Raw genomic sequence first — 23,076 nt, 5'->3', positions numbered from 1 at the left:
GGGAGGATCAGGACTAGGCACCATGGTACTGGAATCTAAATGAAGCTGTGCTAATTTTTTTTATTTTTAACCCTGTGCGCTGCCGGCTGCCAGTAGTGACGGTGTTGGACTGGTTGGACATTGGATTCAGAAGAGGGATGCGGTCTGTCAGATTGAACCCTCCCAGATTCCCTTCTTCAGGGTATCTCTGTGGGTGTGACAGGACAGTGGAGACAGTGGAGAATGAGATAAAGTGCAAATGATCATTTTCTGTATAATAGTAAGAAAAAATATATTTTTGGTTTGGTCTCCCATGGAACTGTGCCAACACCGTCAACATGACTGTGGCCAGAAATAGGCTTTTTAATTTCAACAGCTCATCGTGGATACTTTGATCACATAGTTCCCAGCCTAGAATTGGTTTCTGAGCAGGTGTACCAAGCTACAATTATTTTTTAGCACTGGGATAGTTCCTTCCAAAATGGCCACCGGATTCCAAAATGGCTGTTTATAAAAATCACTGGACTTGGTGATTAAGTAACATATAAACTAAACGTTGTACGAACAATGCATTTGTTTTCAAAACTTTAGATTGGTTTTGGTGCGTATACATTGGAGATTTTAGGCAATTATCAGTCATGTGAGAAGCTAAGCAGGAATCTGAGGTATTTATTTTCCCGCACTTCCCTCCTCAGCATTGGTCTTTGTTAAAAGTAGCAGTGGGAGCTTCTACAAGCTGAACTTCTTTGAACAGGGAGCTCAGAGAGTCACCTGACAGCATGCTGCTCAGCTCAAAGGTCGAAATTGGCCCCGGTGCCACCACTTGGCAATGGCCTATTGGCACAATGAACCCTGCTGTCCACCCACCCCATCTTCCAAGCAGCCCGCCAGAATCCCAGAGGCACTGAGGCCTATTGTAGCACCTATCCCAGCTGATCCAACACAAACTGGGACTTGAACTGGAGATTTTGCGGATCATACTTCTTTAAACTTTCCACCAGGCAGGGAGGTTATTAAAGCCTTAGACCAACACTGGGGCTGTTCGGGGTTGGGAAAGGATGGAATGGAAAGGGGGTAGGGGTAAAGAACAAAATTGGGAAATAAGTCCAGTCCCTATTGAATGGCAGTGTTGAATTTGGCAGTGTGTCTCCTGCAACTGGAGTGGAGACCTCCTCGAGAGAAGCAAAGGTACAAAAGCAGCAGGGAGAAGGCAAGTGTTTGAGGGTACAGTGTTCGGAAAGGGCAGTGGATGTGGAATCCAACAGGACGACTGCAGGTAAGGCACCTTCACAGCGGGAAACCCCACTGATGAGTTGAGAGGCGGCTAACCACTGCCATGCCCTGTGTTGGGGGGGGGGGAGGGGGTGCAGTTTCTGGACAGGTGGGAGAAAGGGGCCCAAAGTAGTGTCTGCTGCCCATTTGAAAAGTAATGGGGATGTGGTTCGGAGGGTATTCTTCACCAACCATATCCCCTTAGAAATATCCCACATCTTACAGCGACAGTTGCACCTCTGTGTGCTGTGTTGTAACCCTCACTTATGATGGGAACATTAAGGGCAGTGAGCAGGAGCAGAATGAAGGGGTCTACCACAGCATAATTGCAGTAATGTAGCAGCTTCATTGCCAGATAGATTTGACTGCTAACACCAGAGGAAATATCCCCTGTTTTACAGTGGAACTAAATATGATGCCCATTGCGTTCCTCTTAACATGAAATAAAAACCTTGGGCTGTCAACCAATAGTCGATTCCGAACAATCTGAAGCTCGTTCTCTCTTCTCTCCACCCCACCCTCCCTCCCAGCCTAAATATTTTTTTAAAAAATATATATTTTTATATATATATATATATAAAAAAATGCTAAAACCTCCAACTGAAATCTCAGCTGGGAGAATACTTTAACTCATTCACAGCAACCTCATGCAGTGAGGAACCCATCCCTAGCAGGAGGGCAGCTCCCACCTGGCATCAGGTGATGCCCATGGTGAAGGGGTCAAAGTAATTTCCGGAAAAGGTGCAGAAAAGAGCCAGTGTGGTTTTCATTTCACTTCCCCCTTTTATTTTTGACTAACCTTTGAACTGGGGTAAACCCAAAATGAAAAAGGGGAAAGGGAAAAGAGATAAACAAACTTAAAAATAAAAGATGATTAATAGAAGTTCAACAGGAATATTTAAATGGGGTTTTGCTGGTACTATTACGTGGCTACGTTTATACCTCAAGAATTATATGCGTAATGTTTTTTTTTTGCTTTCTTCGCCCTCTGTTACTTCATGATGAAATATTGTAAAACAAAGGCGATGAAAATCGATAAACTGGCGAATCCCACCAGGATGAGGGCAGCAAACTGCTCGTCACTGGGCATCACGCTCCTCATTTTGGCCAACTCTGCGGTTCGCAGTTCACTGGTTGGAGGGGACTCTTTCCTCCGTAGTGTGAAAATGGCAGAAGGACTAAAGGGTCCAGTCAGCTCTTGTGACATGTCCTGGCAGCGTCGACAGGCGCAGACCCGAAACCGATAGTCTGTGTTCGTCTGAAGGCCTGAGATCTGGAATGTTGTGTCCTCCCCCTTGTACACCTGTGAGGGATGGACAGGGAAATAACATTGGTAATCAACAGACAAGGTTCCACCAAAGCAGGGCACCAAGCAGGGCATCCAGTCTTTTCCAAGATAGACCAATTCACAATTAATTCCACCACCCTGTGCTCTCCCTACATCCCTGTTTCAATCCCTAGACTAATGCCACTGACTGGCTCTCCCCATAATCCCTGTACGAATTCCCAAACTAATCCCATTGATCAACTCTCCTCATAATCTCTGTACGAATTCCCAAATTAATCCCATTGATCAACTCTCCTCATAATCCCTATACGAATTCCCAAACTAATCCCACTGATCAACTCTCCTCATAATCTCTGTACCAATTCCAAAACTAATCCCACTGACCGGCTCTCCTTCTAATCCCTATATCAATCCCCAAACTAATCCCACTGATCAGCTCTCCCCATAATCCCTGTATTAATCCCCAAACTAATCTCATTGATCAACTATCCCCATATTCCCTGTATCAATCTCCAAACTAATCCCACTGATCAGATCTCCCCAAAATCCCTGTATTAATCCCCAAACTAATCTCATTGATCAACTCTCCTTATAATCCCTATACGAATTCCCAAACTAATCCCATTGATCAACTCTCCTCATAATCCTCTGTACCAATTCCAAAACTAATCCCACTGATTAACTCTCCTCATAATCCCTGTATCCATCCCTAAACTAATCCCACTGACCGGCTCTCCTCCTAATCCCTGTGTCAATCTCCAAACTAATCCCATTGATCACCTCTCCCCATAATCCCTGTATCAATCTCCAAACTAATCGGACTGATCAAATCTCCTCGTAATCCCTGTATCAATCATGAAACTAATTCCATTGATCAACATTCCTCATAATCCCTGTATCAATCTACAAACTAATTCCATGTATCCATCCCTAAACTAATCCCACTGACCGGCTCTCCTCCTAATCCCTGTATCAATCTCCAAACTAATCCCATTGATCAACTTTCCTCATAATCCCTGTATCAATCTACAAACTAATTCCACTGATCAGCTATCTTTGTAATCCCTGTATCAATCCCCAAACTAATTCCACTGACCAGTTTTCCCCATTATCCCTCTATCAATTTCAAATTAATCCCCCACTGTGGATCTCACCACAGCAATCCCTCATCTAATCCCATTAGTTCACACTCTCCCCATAGCCTTATATCAATACTCAAATTAATCCCTCTTGCGCACTCATTCCCTATATTCCTGTATCAATCTCAAACTAATCTCACTGTCCCACTCTCTTCAGGTGCCCCTGTATCAATCCCAATCGAATCCCAGGGTCCCTATCCTTCCCCATTGCCGTGCATCAATCCGCAAACTAATCCGACTGCCTTGCTCTCTCCCCACATCCGGGCAACCATCCCCAAATTAATTGTGTTTACTTGTTCTCTGATGCATGTAAATAATTATTATTTATTGGTTTGTCATAAACAAGACACAGAGTACAGAATGTGAAATGGTTACTTAATCCACCAATGCTCTTATGACAGAGTCAAAGCAAGAGTGTGCAGAATGGACAATAATAGAGGCTGAACAACCTAATGCTCACACACCATTTCACTAAATGTTCCTTGTCAATTCAATTCTCAGCTGGAAATTGCCAATGACGCAAAGGGACAAAAAAAAATCATTGCAGAGGCAGTAGAATTTCTATCTCTCTCTCGGTTTTTGTGATTAATATATGACATCATCAAGGTATAATCACTTGCTAACACCTCACATTGAACTCACTCTTTATAAAAACTGCTGCAGTAATATCTTATTGTGTGACACGGCATACACTTCATATTCAACAGCTTCCTTTACTTACACTGAATAAGGGAGCTTCATACAGGAAAAGGAGTCATAGAGATGTACAGCAAGGATACAGACCCTTCGGTCCAACTCGTCCAGATATCCTAAATTGATCTTGTCCCATTTGCCAGCATTTGGCCCATATCCCATGAAACTCTTCCTATCCATTTACCCATTCTGACACCTTTTAAATGCTGTAATTGTACCAGCCTCCACCACTTCCTCTGGCAGCTCTTTCATGCATGCACCATCCTCTGCATGAAAAAGCTACACCTTAGATCCCTTTTAATCTTACCCTTCTCACCTTAAACCTATGCCCTCTAGTTTTGGGCTACCCTGGGAAAAAGAACTTGACTTGATCACCTCAATGTTTGGGAGGTTTCAATCCTAACAGGCTTTATGTTCTTTATTCAATAATGGCATGTTGGCATCATTTGTAAGGATGGCACTTACTACTCATCTCTGGTTGCCTTTGTGAAGGTAGAGGGCCATACAGCAGTCAGTTGTCTGCTGTGTTGGGATGAAAAGATAGTATCACATGAAAAGGCTCAGTCAAATTGTATTGCCTTGCCCTCTCCATTATTTTAATAAACCCATCCATTTAAAGCCATGAGAAATGTGATATGAGCCATTCAGCATTTCAACAGGAGGTGTTTGGAGCGAGGGAGCTGGCGAAGGGCCTGGGGAATGGTGGAGATTTCAGTCCAGAAGTAACAAAGAGCCAGATGTTATAGGGGTGGGGGGTAGGAACTCTGCCCACACAGAGACAATTTGGCGCAAAGACCTCAGCCCTTTGAGACTATTTCCCCCTGATGTTTGATACACAGTCATTTTAAGGTGTGCCTGAGACTTAAGACCAGTAGATCTCACATACACACAGGTACCCATTGCTACAACAGAAAACACAGGGCACAGTAAGTGATTGGGGTAGTAACACACTGTCTATATCACCAATACAGGGTTGTGCGTGTGTAATTTTTTAAAAAATCAGGGGATTCGGATTTCACGGCTCCGTCCACACTTATTGTGCATCACTATTTCCCTTTGAGCTGCCTTGTTGAACTGATGCAGTCCATGTGGTGCAGGGACAGAGTTCTAAAATTTTGAACAGAAGGAACAGTTACATTTTTCCAAGTCTGGATGGTAAATGGCTTGGAGGGGAACGTGAAGGTGGTGGTCTTGCATGTATCTGCATTCCCTTGCGCTTCTAGATAGTAATGGCCATGGGTTTGGAAGATGGTGCCTAAGGAACTTTGATAGCTGGGGTGGGGAACAGAACTGGGAGAAAGTGAGGACTGCAGATGCTGGAGAACAGAGTCGAAAAGTGTGGCGTTGGAAAAGCAAAGCAGGTCAGGCAGCATCTGAGGAGCAGGTGTATTGTCATTTCGGGGATAAACCCTTCATCAAGAATGTGAGGCGGGAGAAGGGGGCTGAGAGATAAATAGGAGGGTGGGAGTGGGGCTGGGTGAAAGTAGCTGGGAAGCATAACTGGGAAATAAAATTCATATTACATATTCACTCATTGATCATCTCAGTTAACAGAATTAGAGCATAGCGAGTTTTGAAAAGATTTATAGCTCAGATTGAGGTTCTGGATGTAGGTTTGTTCACTGAGGTGGAAGGCTCACATCCAGACATTTCATCTCCATACTAGGTAACATCTTCAGTGGGCCTCCGGGTGAAGCACTATTGATAATTCCTGATTTCTATTTATATGTTTGGGTTTCTTTAGGTTGGTGATGTCATTTCCTGTGGTGATGTCATTTCCTGTTCTTTTTTCTCAGGGGTGGTAGATGGGGCCTAATTCGATGTGTTTGTTGATAGAGTTCCAGTTGGAATGCCACATTTCGAGGAATTCTCCTGTGTGTCTCTGTTTGGCTTGTCCTAAGATGGATGTGTTGTCCCAGTCGAAATGGTGTCCTTCCTCATCTGTATGTAAGGATACTAGCGAGAGAAGGTCATGTCGTTTTGTGGCTAGTTGATGTTTACATACCCTGGCGGCTAGTTTTCCGCCTGTTTGTCTAATGTAGTGTTTGTAACAGTACTTGCACTGTATTTTGTAAATATACCCTAGCCACTCTCCCTTACATTAAAGACATCTCAGAAATGACTGTCAGACTACTCAGACACCTTGGCATCATGGTAGCCCACAAACCCACCAACACACTAAAACAGCTGCTAATGAACTTGAAAGACCCTATACAGACAACAAGAAAACTAATGTTATTTACAAAATACTGTGCAAGGACTGTAACAAACATTACATTGGACAAACAGGTACAAAACTAGCCACTAGGATACATGAACATCAACTAGCCACAGAACGACATGACCCTCTCTCACTTGTATCCTTACATACAGGTGAGGAAGGACACCACTTTGACTGGGACAACATATCCATCCTCAGACAAGCCAAACAGAGACACGCATGAGAGTTCCTAGAAGCGTGGCATTTCAACCTGGAACTCTATCAACAAGCACATTGAATTAGACCCCATCTATCACCTCCTGAGAAAAAGAACAGGAAATTATATTACCACAGGAAATGATGTCACCACAGGAAATGACATCATCAGCCCAAATATATAAATAGAAAGCAGGAATTATCAACAGTGCTTCATTCTGAGGCCCAATGAAGATATTACCAGTAGGGTGACGAAACGTCTGGAAATGAACCTTCCAGCTCAGCGAGCAAACCTGCATCCAGAATTAGAGCATGTTAAGTAACAAAAACAGATTACATAAACAGGGGGGTTGTACTGTATTATCTAAAATTTGGGAGGCTAATGGGGTCATTTGATTGGAATTTTCAAGCAACTACAGCTATAAATGGAGTAAATAAAACTTTCTCTGCGTACTGGGGACATTGCGTAAAAAAGATAGGGAGATCTTTCAGGATTTGTCACCTGTCTGTCCAGTCACTAATGTTTGGCAACCTTCTTACTTTTTACCAAGTGCCCTAATGTTGGTGTTAGTTCTCGTGTGGCTATCTGTAAAAAACCTGACTTGGAGGTGCCAGTGTTGGACTGGGCAGGACAAAGTTAAAAATCACACAACACCAGGTTATAGTCCAACAGATTTATTTGGAAGCACTAGCTTTCAGAGCGCCACTCCTCCATCAGATGATTGATGAAGGTCCTGATGAAGCAGTAGTGCTTCAAAAGCTCGTTGTGTTGTGCGATTTTCAACTTTGTAAAACATCTGTCACGTTTGACGGTAAAGGTGCACACAGCACTGATCCCCTGGCTCATATACCTTCCTTTAGCCCCGAGCCTATTAATCCATATTCTGTTTACACTGCCCCAGTAATACCATAGGTCTCTGTTGTTGCAGGTCCTGCAAGATTTCTTGTTATAATGCTACTTTCCGAACCAGCTTTGAGAAGTGTTGGTATAAAACTGTTCATGGATCTGTGCAGTGGCTGATGAAACCTTACAACGCATTAGTGCAACAAATTGACACACTACAATTAAATCCATTATTCTGATGAATGAGCCTGCTAGAAACCACTGCCATCAATTCAAAATATAATATACAAATACCCGATCCCCATAGCTTTGAGCAAGGATCTCAATATTAAATTACAAACAATTAACTATTAGTTAATTTGGTCTAAGATTCAAGAAATAAGAGGCTATTTAGCCCATCAAGCTACTCCACCTTTCAATATGATCAATACTGATCCTGGGGTTTAATCCAACATTGCGGAGTGGAAGGTTATCTAAATTATTGTCAGAGAATGAACCATGGAACCAAAACTGTCCTCACATCTCCACAATGACCAGGTTTACGTCATTTACTTTGAAGTACCTTCAGCCTTATTTTCAAATCTCTCATGCTCTCACCCTAGTCTATCTCTGTAAAGTGCATAACCCTGAGATATCTGTGCTCCTTCAATTCTGGACTCTTGAACATTCACAGTTTAAATCCTTCACTATTGATAAACATGTCTTCAGCTGCCCAGGGACTCAATGTCTCTATTTCCTCTCTAAATCTTTCTGCCTTTCTCACCCTCTTTGTCGGAGAAAGTGAGGACTGCAGATGCTGGAGATCAGAGCTGAAAATGTGTTGCTGGAAAAGCGCAGCAGGTCAGGTAGTATCCAAGGAGCAGGAGAATCGACGTTTCGGGCATGAGCCTTTCTTCAGGCATCATTCCTGAAGAAGGGCTCATCCCCGAAATGTCGATTCTCCTGCTCCTTGGATGCTGCCTGACCTGCTGCGCTTTTCCAGCAACATATTTTCAGCTCACCCTCTTTGTCATCAAACAAAGGGAGATGATGGCCCTGTGGTAATATTACTAGACTATTAATCCATTAACTCAGCTAATGTTCTAGGGACCTCGGTTCAAATCCTGCCACAGCAGATGTTGGAATTTGAATTCCAAATTAATCTGGAATTATGAATCTGCTGATGACCATGAATCCCTTGTCCAATTGGTGGAAAAACCCATTTGGTTCACTAATGTCCTTTGGGGAAGGAAATCTGCCATCCTTACATGATCTGGTCTACGTTTGACTCCGAACCCACAGCAATGTGGTTGGCTCTCAACTGCTCTCTGAAATGGCCTAGCAAGCCACTCATTTCAAAGGCAACTAGAGACAGGCCATAAATGACAACCATGTCTCATGAGTGCATTAAAAACAACTATCTTTTTGACCAAGCTTTTCATCACCTGTTCAAATATCCTTTTTTTCTATGACTCGGGTTAAAGTTTTGATTGATAACACTTCTGTGAAGTACCTTGGGATATTTTTGCAATATTATAGGTGCTAGACAAACCTGTGGAAACGTTATACTCCATAGCTGATATTAACTTCATTTAACATTGGCACATCTACATGCCAGCTAGCAGTACAGAATATGGGCATCACTGGATAGGTCAGCATTTATTATCCTTAATTACCCAGTGTCAACCATGTTGCTGTGGGTCTGGAGTCATGTGTTGGCCAGACTCTGTAGGAACGGCAGATTTGCTTCCCTGAAGGGCTTGAGTGAACCAGATGGTTTTGCTTTCAATTATTGACATATGGTTACCCTTGGTCTCACTTTTATTTTAACTTGAATTCAACTTTCACTATCTGTCACAGTGGGATTTGAACCCATATTCCCTGAACAAAAGGCTTAAACTCCAGCTTTTTGGTTACCTCCTGTAGTCTGGAAAACAATCTTGTAGAGTTTGCGACCTTCAATTCAAACAACTAGCCAGTACGGAGCCAATTTCACAAACAAGGAGACATGTCGTTCAGGAACTGATTTAATTTTGTTTTTAAAATCAGGGAAGTAATGCCGAGGCTCCAGGACTTCTGAGATGAATCTCCTGGACACTGCTACAAGTAATGGCCAGAATGAAAAAAAACACTGTGACATTCAAAAGCTTTTTTTTAATAAAGTTTTGAACATCGGTTTACTGAGCCACTTTGGGAATACTGTGTTCAGTTATGGTCTCCTTGCTACAGGGAAGATGTTGCGAAACTTGAAAGCGCTCAGAAAATAACTACAAGGATGTTGCCAGGGTTGGAAGATTTGAATTATAGGGAGAGGCTGAATAGGCTGGAGCTATTTCCCCTGGAGTGTCGGAGACTGAGAGGGACCTTACAGGAGTTTATAAAGTTATGAAGGACATGGATAGGATAAATGACAAGGTCTTTTTTCCCAGGGGAGTCTAAAACTAGAGGGGATAGGTTTAAAAGGGACCTAAGGGGCAATGTTTTCATGCACATTGTGTATGGAACAAGCTGCCAGAGAAAGTGGTAGAGGCTGATACAACTGCAATATTTAAAAGGCAACTCAAAGGGTATAGGAATGAGAAGGGTTTAGAGGGATATGGGCCACATGCTGACAAATGGGACTGGCTTAGTACAGGATATCTGATTGGCATGAATGAGTCTGTTTCTGTGCTGTACATCTCTGTGATTGGATAGAGATTGCAAGCATCCAAGAGCCTCACGAGAGGAAACAGGGATAGTATGAGGATGTCCAGTTAAAGCTGAGTGATTAAAAGCTTACTGTGTCCCCATACTATCCCTGTTTCCTCTCCTAAGGCTTCTTGGATGCTTGCAATCTCTATCCAGTCACAGAGATGTACAGCACAGAAATAGGCTCATTCATGCCAATCAGATATCCTGAACTAATCCAGTCCCATTTGCCAGCATTTGGCCCACAGAAATGCTGGGGTGAGCAGTACCAGGAAACAGAGTTAGTTAGGTCAAGACACAGATAAATAGCCCTGATTCCAGAGGATTTGGAAGAGGCAGCCTCCAGGGAAGGAGAGGATACCTGAGACCAGAAGATGTTGAAGAAAGTATTCATAAACCATAATCCCCTCAGGTAGGAAAAGCGTGAACAAAGGAAGGAGGAAAAGTACTCAGAACAGCCTAGAGTTTCACTCTATAGTCAGTGATAGATGGTTTAGCTGATTTGGCCATGTCATTTGACGCAAACGTTTCGTCCCCTGGCTAGGCGACATCATCAGTGCTTGGGAGCCTCCTGCGAAGCGCTTCTTTGATGTTTCCTCCGGTGTTTATAGTGGTCTGTCCCTGCCGCTTCCGGTTGTCAGTTTCAGCTGTCCGCTGTAGTGGTTGGTATATTGGGTCCAGGTCGATGTGTTTGTTGATGGAGTTTGTGGATGAATGCCATGCCTCTAGGAATTCCCTGGCTGTTCTCTGTCTGGCTTGCCCCACGATAGTAGTGTTGTCCCAGTCGAATTCATGTTGCTTGTTGTCTGCGTGTGTGTGAATTTGACTGGGACAACACTACTATCATAGGGCAAGCCAGACAGAGAACAGCCAGGGAATTCCTAGAGGCATGGCATTCATCCACAAACTCCATCAACAAACACATCGACCTGGACCCAATATACCAACCACTACAGCGGACAGCTGAAACTGACAACCGGAAGCGGCAGGGACAGACCACTATAAACACCGGAGGAAACATCAAAGAAGCGCTTCGCAGGAGGCTCCCAAGCACTGATGATGTCGCCTAGCCAGGGGACGAAACGTTTGCAACAAAAACTTCCAGCTCGGCGAACAGAACCACAACAACGAGCACCCGAGCTACAAATCTTCGCACAAACTTTGAATGTCATTTGACGTCTATCCTCATGGCTGCTGTTTGGCTCCTGCGATGGAATCCTAACTGGAGTAGAAGATGATGGCAATCCCATATGAACTGGTCAAGAGTGTGGCGCTGGAAAACCACAGCAAGTCAGGCAGCATCTGAGGAGCAGGAAAATTGATATTTCTGGCATAAGCCTTCATCAGGAATGTGCTCATTCCTGATGAAGGGCTTCTGCCCGAAACGTCGATTCTTGATGGCAATCCCATATGAACTGGTCAAGAGTGTGGCGCTGGAAAACCACAGCAAGTCAGGCAGCATCTGAGGAGCAGGAAAATTGATATTTCTGGCATAAGGGCTTCTGCCCGAAACGTCGATTCTCCTCCTCAGATGCTGCCTGACCTGCTGTGCTTTTCCAGCACCACACTCTCGACTCTGATGTCCTGCATCTGCAGTCCTCACTTTCCCCTATATGAACTGGTGCCATATATGCAGCAGTAATTCACTAAGGCTCCTCTGCCAGCACCTTCCAAACCTGGAAACTCTACAAGCTGGAAGGAGATGGGCAGCGGATACACAGGGACACCACCACCACCTTGAGCAGAGCTCTCCACTAATTTTGCTTTTGTCTGTGTGGGCCTCAGAGGTCCATGTGTGATGGTGAGTTCTGGAAGCCATACATCATCCCGACTTGGAAATATATCACTGTTCCTTCACTAGTACTGAATCAAAATCCTGGAGCTTTGTCCCTACCTCACATGGATTCTAAAAGGCAGCTTACCAATAACTCTCAGGGGCAATGAGCTATGACTAATAAATGCTGGCCTCACCATCGACACTCGCATCCCATTTTCAAAGAAAAACAATGACTGTCCTGAGAGATCTTCAGCTGGTCAGCACTCAAAGTGATGCCAGAATTAGATTAGTGGGCGGCATGGTGGTACAGTGGTTAGCACTGCTGCCTCACAGCGCCAGAGACCCGGGTTCAATTCTCGAGTCAGGCGACTGACTGTGTGGAGTTTGCACATTCTCCCCGTGTCTGCGTGGGTTTCCTCCGGGTGCACCGGTTTCCTCCCACAGTCCAAAGATGTGCAGGTCAGGTGAATTGGCTATGTTAGGTAAAGGGGTAAATGTAGGGGAATGGGTGGGTTGTGCTTCGGCGGGTCGATGTGGACTGGTTGGGCCGAAGGGCCTGTTTCCACACTGTAGGTAATCTAATCTAATCTAATACTGGTGTGGACAGAATAGACTATGGAGAGCTTTGTCTGATTCCTGTAACTCTATGTGTGGGAATGACTAATTCCAAATATTTCATTGTTAAAATTTTGGAGATGGGCAAAAAGCAGACATCGGACAGGCCACTAAGATTCACCCCTCATGTGGTAAAGGACCCTCTCACTTTCTAACTGGCTGTGTGAAGGCATGTGACCTGTGACCTGTTGGGAGACTGCTGGCCAGAGTGATGCGGGGCTAGGAATTGTGGCTGAGATGTCATATCCCAAAACCCCAAAAATATACTCAACCAGAGTTGCCAACCCAATTTTGAAGGGTGTTTGTCCCAGGGATTCGAATAACATAACATCATAAGATATAACAGCAGATGTTGAGTATTCAGCTCCGCCAATCACTGAGATTCTGACTAATCTGTTAGTCCTCAACTCCACTTTCCCAGCTTTGCCCTATGACCCTTGAATCAATCACTGATTAAAAGTCTATCTCAGCCTCAAATATATTAAATGACACAACCTCAACAGACCTTTGCAGTAAAGAATTTCACACATTCATTACCCTCAGATAGAAGAAATTCCTCTTCAACTTTGTCTTCAATGCGTTAACAGTTTGCTCTCTGGTCCTGGATTCTTCCACAGGGGGAAACAGCCTCACAGCACTTACCTTGTCAAGGCACCTGAGCATTTTGTATGGTTTAATGCTTCTAAATTCCAATGAGGACAAGCTGAGCTGACTCCAATTCTCTTCATAAGACAGTCACTCTGCACTCAGGATCAATCTTGTGACCTTTCTCTGGACTGCCTCCAATGCCAGTATATCTTTCTTTCGATAAGAGGTCCAAAACAGTTCACAGTATTCCAGATGTGATCTAACTATTGCCTTGTACAGTTTTAGCAAGACTTCCCTTCTTCTGTACTCCACTCTGTGAAATAAAAGCCAACATTCCGTTTGCCTTCCCTAGTATCAGCTGAACTTGGATGCTAGCTCTTTGTGATGCTTATACAATGACTCACTGTTCTGTAGCTTTCTGCAGCCTTTCTCCATTAATGACATTCAATTCTATTCTTCCTGCCAAAGCACATAACCTCACATTTTCCCACATTGTAGTCCACCTGCCAAGTTTTTGTCCACTCGTTTAACCTATATCTGTCTGCAGACTCTTGTGTCACTACTTGCCTTCCCACTTATTTTTGTAATATCTACAAACTCAACTAAATTCATTTTCCTCATTCAAGTCATTAACATTTATCATAAATAATTGTGACCCCAGCACTGATCCCTGTGGCACTCCGCTAGTTATGGGTTGCCATTCTGAAAATGCTCCACTTATACAAACTCTCTGTCTGAAGTAGCCAATGTGTGTTGGGGAGATTTGGGAAGGGGATTGATGTGATTGGCATTGGCAAGAAAAGCAACAAAAGCAGATCATGAATAAAAAGGGTAACTCTGTGTCTTCGATAAGAGCAACACTTTTAATATCAGCAAGCATAGATAACATTGTCCTTTGAATTCTCTGAGTTACTGCTTTACAATGTTAGATGGCTTGTGCTATTCCCCTTCCTCTTCTCTATTCACTACATCGAGGAACAAGCAAAAAAACATTTTCTAATTCTAAACAAAGTCTAGAAAACACTCGTCAACAACTTTGAACAGCTTCCTGGTTCCTAATCATTGTTTACTACTGAAGAGGCTATGACGCTGGTGAAGGCCTCATGTAGATATCGTTGTCATAGCAACAGGCTCAGTTTGCAATCAAGGGACACCATAAATTTTCCAGGGCCACTGCAAGCTGATACACACCTTTCACTCACCAATACTGTACATTAGGGAATTGAAGACACTCTGCAAATGATCCCTTGATTTCCCAATTTGTTTTGTCGTTCCTGCATTCTGTGCAAAAGGAACAGATTTAACCCTTACTTCTCCTCTCCTCTCTATATATAGACACAGAAACAACAGGCCGCTCAGCTCCTTGGGCCGGTTTTCCCGTTCTGTTAGATTTTGACTGATCTGTTTCTTCATCTCTATTAATTTGCCTCTGTTCGATTACACTTGATTCCTTACTGAATAAAAATCTTGGAAATCCCAATTGAGCCCCAGATTCGAAAGGTTTTTACAAACACATGGGCCAGGAACAGCAGAAGGCCACTAAGCCCCTCAAGCCTATTGCATTATTCGATAAGCTCATGGCTGACGCAATTGCAATGGAGAGAGTTTCAGATTTTCATCAAAGAAAATAGTTTCTGTGCATCCATCCCATTGAATTATGTTAGCACCTTAAAACACCTTGACCAAATCATGCCATAATCTTCTAAATTGAGTTGGGTTGTGGGGGGCACCTTGAATGCCTTGTAAGTTCACCCTATGAAGGTTTATGAGGTGACTGGGCACAGGCTATTTGGCAACCAAAGGTTTCTCAATCCTATACTTGTCCCATCTTAGCTCAGGCCCAAAGTGTGGCCATCACACTGTTAGCTTGGCCATCAGTCAATCATACCTGCAATCTGCCCGATTTACTGGGCTTAGGATCATACCATTAAACAACTAAGATTAATACATTTCTAGCTGCAGTGGTCAAGGGGGTTGGTTAGTTCAGTTGGCTGGATGGCTGGTTTAAGATGCAGAGTGACACCAACAGTGTGGGTTCAATTGCTGTACCAGCTGGTCCTGTCTTCTCAGCAACACCTCCCACCCCCGACTAAGATGTCATGACCCGCTGGTTAACCAACACCAGTCCCCTCTCTCTGATGACAGAACAGTTCTATAGTCTGGGAAGGCTATGATGACTTTAGCTGAAAATGTGTTGCTGGAAAAGCACAGCAGGTCAGGCAGCATCCAGGGAACAGGAGAATCGACGTTTCGGGCATAAGCCCTTCTTCAGGCTTATGCCCGAAACGTCGATTCTCCTGTTTCCTGGAGGCTGCCTGACCTGCTGCGCTTTTCCAGCAACACATTTTCAGCTCTGATCTCCAGCATCTGCAGACCTCACTTTCTCCTATGATGACTTTACCTCTGTTTAGCTGACACCAATATTTATTCTGTCTTCTCTGATTATTGACCCTCCTGCCAGTCTACAGAGACTCCTCCAATTTACTGCATCAAGATTCTTCGTAATTGCAGTAGAGAGCCAGAACACCTGACTCATTATTATTATTTCTGTTAAATCTTCCTTTAGCATTCTTTTTTTACGTGAAGGAGCTAGAATTGAAAGACTTGCCTGATGAATGAGCCTTGCACATCACAGCACAGAATCTCAGGTTAACCCGACCTCTCCTGTCACTTCCACTCTTCTTTTATTCTCTGGACATTCCACCAATTGGTGAGCACTGGGAACAGGAGGAGGCCATTCAGCCCCTCAGGTCTGTTCCAGAATTCAATTAGATCACGTCTGATCTGTATCTCAACTTCACTCAGCTACTTTTCCACATGATGATCTGACCCAACAAAAGATTTATCCACCACAAGTGTTGAAAATGGCAATGCATAGTCAATACCCCAGCCTTTTGTGTGAGAACTCATTCCAAATATTAGTGGACAACTTCAAGACTATGATGGATACATCCTTGTTGGGTCAGGTCTTCACAGGCAAGAGAAAGCTAGCACAGACAGTTCTTGGTAGGACAAGAGAAATAACTTAAAACGTAGAATTTACTTCTTAAAATTGTTGTTCCATTGATTACCTGGATTGGGATAAAGTTAAGAACAATTTCAATGGTTTGCAAAGTTGACACAAACTGTTCAGAAGGTTCCAGAGGCATGCCTTCTCAATGAACACCAGGCGATCTCTCTTCTCAATGGGCACCAAGAGAGTCCCATACTCAATGGGCACCAAGAGAACCTGATCCCCAATGGGCACCAAGAGAGCGCCACACTCAATGGGCACCAAGACAGCCTCATTCGCAATGGGCACTGGGAGAACCTCCTCCTCAACAGGCAAGAGGGAAGTCCCTTCTCAATGTGCACCAGGTGTACTCACAACCTTAAATCAAGCTTCAGTTGAGTTCAGGAGATGGCATCTCCGGATCCTGAAGCGAGGCCAGTAGCATTCCCATTCCAAGCATCTTCTTCACTCAAGCGTTTATGGTTGGTGGTGCCAGATGCTTCAGAAATGCCCTCCCCATGCCAGTCAGTAACCACCTACCCTCACCCTTACCTGTTTGTAGTCCAACTCCCTGCCCAGTGTGACTTGGAGGATGTAACTCATTGGATCGCCTCTCATTGGTGGGAGACCTTCCCACGTGACCTCACAGGCGGTTCCTTCCAGCTGAGTGACCCGTGGAGCTGAAAGAAACAAGGGCCCAAAGGCTGTTTATTTGCGCTGCAGCTTATGACCCACGTCTACGCTGGATGCACTAGGAAAATCAATGTGACTTGACAGAGACTAACAATGAAGATCAAACTACCTGTTTTTAGTCTTCAACTGATTATATTGCCTAAGCATCAGTTACCAACTGTTTCCTCTGCAAAACATGCTTCTGATGATTAAGTGAACAACAAAGATACAAAATCAGGAAATGTCAGTGAATGAAATTTTGAAATTCCAACGAATGTGGAAGGTGTGGAGAATTAATTAATGTTTTGCTTAAAACAGTCAATAAAATTTGTATTTCAATGCAACACTTAAGAAGAAAAATACAGGTTAAAAAAAATTGCACTGGAATAAAGTCACCCATTATGTACCAATGGAGCTTTCAAACCTGCAGTTGAAATTGTTGAATGAAAGTCTTAACATGCTGGGAGAAGAAATGGCTTCCAAAAGATTTTGACCGTTTATGTTTTGTGATGTTTTTTTTTCTCCAATGGACTCATTTATCATGGATTTTAGCAAGTTAATTGGTGGTTTGAGTCCGGGCCGTCTTTCCTCTGTCCTTGAAGCTATTTCTTCGTCAAAGCCATTGTTGTTGTCTTTTTACACCCAGGGAGTGGCTCTGAGGTGTGAAGTGTCAGTTTTTACTGCCACAACATCTATATTACAGCCTCAGTCTCCGGGAGTATCATCCCCTGCTCTTCTTCAAAATACTCAGTCTTTCACATTCACCTGAGAAGGAACCGGGGCCTGAATCAGACTGCTCATGGAAAAGACAGCACCACCATCAGTGTGGCACTCCCACTCAGCACTACATTAAGGGCATGAGCATGGGTTACACATTGGCCTCTTCACAGTGGGACTTTAACTCAACCTTCTGACCCAGAGGCAAGAGGTGCTCGGCCCATACATTCAGAAAACGGGTTGGGTCACTCTGGTGCACGTAGTGCTGCCGGGACACTGTTGTAGCAGTGAGTGTTTTGGGAGATTCGCAAAGTGGTGCCAATTTGGTCTTAGGTCAGGAATTCCAGGAGCAATGTGATCTGTGCAAATGCAACCCAGGTAATGTAACCCTGAACGCTGTGCACTCAGGGAGCCACGGGAATCATCAGGTTTCAAGAGGGTACTGTCCGTTCAAAGGCTGGGCTTGATTATTTAGAAGCTGAGAACAAACCCAGTCCTGGCTGACTCTCCCTCGGCCCAGTAGGAAGGACACTTTGATTGAAGTCTCAGCAACCTGCTATGAGCAGCTGATTGAATGTTTGCTGCAGACTGCAACTTAGCACAGGTTCCTGCCCAAGTAAAGACCTGAGACAATTTTAGATATACAGTCCCAAGGCTCCATGGTGACAGAGACAGAGTCCCAAGTTTCCACGGTGACCAGTTGTCATGGAAAGTCTGCCAACATTGTCAAAGACGCCTCTCACCCGAGTAAAACCCTCTTCTAACCTCTTCCATCAGGCAGAAGATAAAGAAGCTTGAATGCACACACCAATAAGTTCAAGAACAGCTTCTTCCCCGCTGTTATTAAATTGCTGGATGGTGCTGCCCAACTTCAAATAATGTTGATCTTACTTTGTGCAGTTGTAACCTTATATGCCTCACTGTAAATATTCTCTGATCTGTATATCCTTGTTTGTTATGGTCTGCCTCACAAAACAAAACCTTTCACTGTACTTAGGTACATGTAACTCCATAAAACAAAACAAATCAAATCAAATCAATACACAGACCCAAGTGTACACAGTGAAAGACTACCAGTACCGAGTCTCTGCAATTATAGGTACGCAGTTCAGAGTCAGCACAGTGACAGGTACACAGTCCCAAGTTCGCACACTGACAGGTACACAGTCCTGAATTTGTGCAGTGACAGGTACACAATTCCGAGTCTATGCAGTGACAGGTACACAGTCCCTAGTGTGCGCACTGACAAGTACACAGTTCCGAGTCTGCGTAGGCCAGGTACACAGTCCTGAGTCTGCGCACTGACAGGTACATAGTCCCGAGTCTGCGTAGTGCCAGGTACACAGTCCCGAGTCTGTGCACTGATAGGTCCACAGTCCTGAGGCTGCGCACTGACAGGTACACCGTCCCAGGTCTGCGCTGTGAAAGGTACACAGAACCGAGTCTGCACAGTGGACAGATACACAGTCCTGAGTCTGTGCAGTGACAGGTACACAGTCCTGGGTCTGCGCAGTGACAGGTACACAGTCCCAGGTCTGTGCAGTGACAGGTACACAGTCCTACATCTGCGCAGTTACAGGTACACAGTCCAGAATCTGCACAGTGACAGGTACACAGTCCAGAATCTGCGCAGTGACAGGTACACAGTCCTGAATCTGTGCAGTGAAAGGTACACAGTCCCAAGTCTGCACAGTGAAAGGTACACAGTCCCCAATATGTGCAGTGACAGACATACAGTACTGAGTCTGTGCTGTGACAAGTATACAACTCTGAGTCTGTGCACACACAGGTACACAGTCCCGAGTCTGCGCAGTGACACCTACACACTCCCGAGTTTGCTCCGTAAAATGTACACTGACCCAAGTCTGTACAGTGACAGATGCACAGTCCTGAGTGTGCACAGTGAAAGGTATAGTCCTGAGTCTGTGCAGTGACAGACACACAGTCCCGAGTCTGCGCAGTGACTGGTACACAGTCCCGAGTCTGTGCAGTGACAGGTACACTGTTCCGGGTCTATGCAGTGACAGGTACACTGTCCCGAGTCTGTGCAGTGACAGGTGCACATTCCCGAGTCTGTGCAGTAACATGTTCACATTCCCGAGTCTGTGCAGTGACAGGTACACAGTCCCGGGTCTGTGCAGTGACAGGTACACAGTCCTGAGTCTGTGCAGTGACTGGTACACAGTCCCAAGTCTGTGCATTGACAGGTACCCTGATCCGGGTCTATGCAGTGACAGGTACACAGTTCTGGGTCAGTGCAGTGACAGGTACACAGTCCTGAGTCTGTGCAGCGACACACAGTTCAGAATGTGTGCTGTGACAGGTATACAGCAGTCCGAGTCTGCGCAGTGACATGTACACACTCCTTAGTTTGCGCAGTAAACTGTGTACTCAGGTACACAGTCCTGAGTCTGAGCAGTGACAGGTGTACAGCTCTGAGTCTGTGCAGTGACGGTACACAGTCCTGAGTCTGTGCAATGACAGGTACACAGTCCCAAGTCTGCGCAGTGACACGTAGACACTCCCGAGTTTGCGCAGTGAAAGGTACACAGTCTTGAGCCTGCGCAAAGAGAGGTCATAGTCCTGAGTCTGCACAATGAGAGGTACAAAGTCCTGAGTGTATGCAAAGAGAGGTACACAGTCCCAGATCTGCGCAAAGATAGGCACGCAGTCCCAAGTCTATACAAAGACAGGTATACAGTCCCGAGTCAGTGCAGTGAAAGGTACACAGTCTCGCGTCTGTGCAGTGACAGGTACAAAGTCCCGAGTCTATGCAGAGTGAGACATACAGTTCCTGGTCTCTACAAAGACAGATACACAGTTCCTGGTCTCTACCAAGACAGACACACATTCGGGATGTGTCGATGCTCATCGTGCTATTAGTGAAGTGGGAGATCACTATGAGCAGCTGGAAATGGAACTCGAGCCCATCTCTCTGGCCTATCACACCAAGGTCAGGGGTCATGTTGAGTTGTGCACACCTTGTGAAGGAGAATTGGACAGAATGTGAAATCTTGTGCATTCGCCTCTGCTTCATTCCTGTAAATATACCACTCCCACATATACACCACTATCAATATACCGCTCCCACATATATACTACTGTCAATATACATAGTCACATATATACCACTGTAAATATACCGCTCCCACATATATACCACTGTTAAAACACCACTCCCACATATATACCACTGTCAGTATACATAGCCAAATATATACCACTGTCAATATACCACTCCCACATATATACCATTGTCAATTTACCACTCCCACATATATCCTATTCCCACATATATACCACAGTCAATACACCGCTCCTACATGTATACCAGTCAATACACCACTCCCACATATATACCACAGTCAATACACCGCTCCTACATGTATACCAGTCAATACACCACTCCCACATATATACCACTGTCAATATACTACTCCCACATATATACCACTGTCAATACACCGCTCCCACATTTATACCACTGTCAATACACCGCTACCACATTTATACCACTGTCAATATACCAGTCCCACATATATACCACTGTCAATATACCAGTCCCATATATATACCACTGTCAATATACTACTCCCACATATATACCACTGTCAATATACCAGTCCCATATATATACCACTGTCAGTACACCACTTCCACGTATATACCACTGTCAATATACCACTCCCACATATATACCACTGCAAATATAACACTCACACATTTTATGGATTCAAAAAGGGTGTCAAACACATTTTTATGGACACCTGCACCGTGAATGCAGGACCAAATTCCAGTTAACTGTGTAGCATTCCCTCAGCAGGAAAGAGTTAATGAGTAGGCTAGATTAAACTCACCAAAAAGACTACATTGCGCTAACTGCTGCTGAAGGTTCATTTTCACTGGATAACTCAAACTCTCTTTCACTAGGTCCCTTGTCATTCTGGAATTCTCCCATTGCAATAAAAGCTATTAAGTAGATTTGCTGTTAGTATTTATTTGTCACAAATTGTTTTGCTTATCAAATTTTAGATAATGCATGATTAATTCAAAAATGAAATTTGTCCCAACTGCCAAAATAAATTAGAAAAGTATATCAAGTCATTGGAGGTATGCAGGGAAGCAATAGATTGTTGCAGAAGAAGAACAGCACGGTAGAAAATGAACTAGAAAGGAACAGAAAGAGACCATTCAGGCCCTCAAGTTTTGGTATTCTGAGAGTTTATGCCAAATCTGCATCTCCATTTCCTCACTTGGATCCATATCCACATCCATTGGTCAGACAGAAAAATCCTGAACACCTGAATTACTAATTTGCGAGAGTCTCACAACTTTATGCTTTGCATGTAGAATTATTTTCTCCAAGCTTTTCTTTTCAAAGGCCTCACTCTGTTTCAAAGATAATGTGCCTTTCTCTCAGACTGGCCTCATCGTGGTATGGAAGTTGGTCATCCGGGCCATCTAGTCTACACTGACCCTCCAAAGTGCATCCCACCTAGACCCCATGCTATTCCTGTAACCCTACATTTCCCATGGCCAATCCACCTAACCTGTATACCTTTGGACTGTGGGAGGAAACCGGAGCACCTGGAGGAAACCCACACAGACACGGGGAGAATGTTCATACTCCACACAGATAGTCATGCGAGTTTAGAATTGAACACGGGTCCCTGGCACTGTGAAGGAGCAGTGCTAACCACTGAGCCACCTTGACGACCAGTTGCCTGGCCTCACTAGTGGACAAAAATGTTTTCCTCCCTCTACTCTACCAATACCTTCTGAAATCCTGACAATGTCAATCAAATTTCCCTCACCTTCTCTTTCCAAATTCTAGATCAGCTTTCCATCTTCTTTTCATCTCTCAATTCCTACAGTCACAAGCCAGGTACAAACTGATAGAGAGTATCACACAGAAATAGGGCATTCAGTTCAACCGGTCCTTATTGTCAATGCTGCCCATGAGCCTGTTCTCATCACAATTCATCTCATCCTATCAGCCTATCCTTCTGACCCTTTCTCCCAAATGTTTCTCTAGCTTATCCCAAAATGTATTACCAATCCTTTCCATCAAACCATGTGGTAATGAAGTCCATGTTCTAACCTCTCTCTGAATAAAGAGGTTTCGCCTCAGTTCTTTCCTGGATTTATTGGTGACCAGCTTACGTTGATGCCACCTAGTTTTAGACTGCCATGTTTCCAAACTGTTGGAACATTTAGTCACACTCTATTGAGCCTCTCTTAGAATTTTAACCTAAAATAAAGATCTGCAGATGCTGCAAGTTCTGAAACAGAAACAGAAACAGAAATTACTAGAGAAACTCAGCAGGTCCGGTAGCATCTGTGGATAGAAAGCAGAGTTAACATTTTGGGTCCAGTGACCCTCCTTGAGAATTGTATAAGTTCTGAAGAAGTCATAC

General features: G+C 44.2%; 1 protein-coding gene across 4 annotated transcripts in view; it reads right to left on the bottom strand.

Moving 5' to 3' along the window:
• Positions 1-1,849: 1,849 nt before the first annotated feature.
• fndc3ba (fibronectin type III domain containing 3Ba) overlaps positions 1,850-23,076 on the bottom strand; it is a 326,426-nt gene continuing 305,199 nt past the window's right edge. For all 4 annotated transcript variants that reach the window (XM_043702595.1, XM_043702596.1, XM_043702597.1 and 1 more), the window contains 2 exons: positions 16,823-16,950; positions 1,850-2,554 (listed from right to left, as the gene is read on the bottom strand). In XM_043702595.1, the coding sequence (XP_043558530.1) occupies positions 2,243-2,554; positions 16,823-16,950 (440 nt within the window). In that variant the 3' untranslated portion in view covers positions 1,850-2,242. The remainder of the gene's footprint in view (positions 2,555-16,822; positions 16,951-23,076) is intronic.

This window comes from Chiloscyllium plagiosum, chromosome 13 (genome assembly GCF_004010195.1).
Source record: "Chiloscyllium plagiosum isolate BGI_BamShark_2017 chromosome 13, ASM401019v2, whole genome shotgun sequence".
In the NCBI taxonomy this organism is placed as follows: Eukaryota; Metazoa; Chordata; class Chondrichthyes; order Orectolobiformes; family Hemiscylliidae; genus Chiloscyllium; species Chiloscyllium plagiosum.
This window is presented reverse-complemented; position numbering and strand designations above follow the sequence as displayed.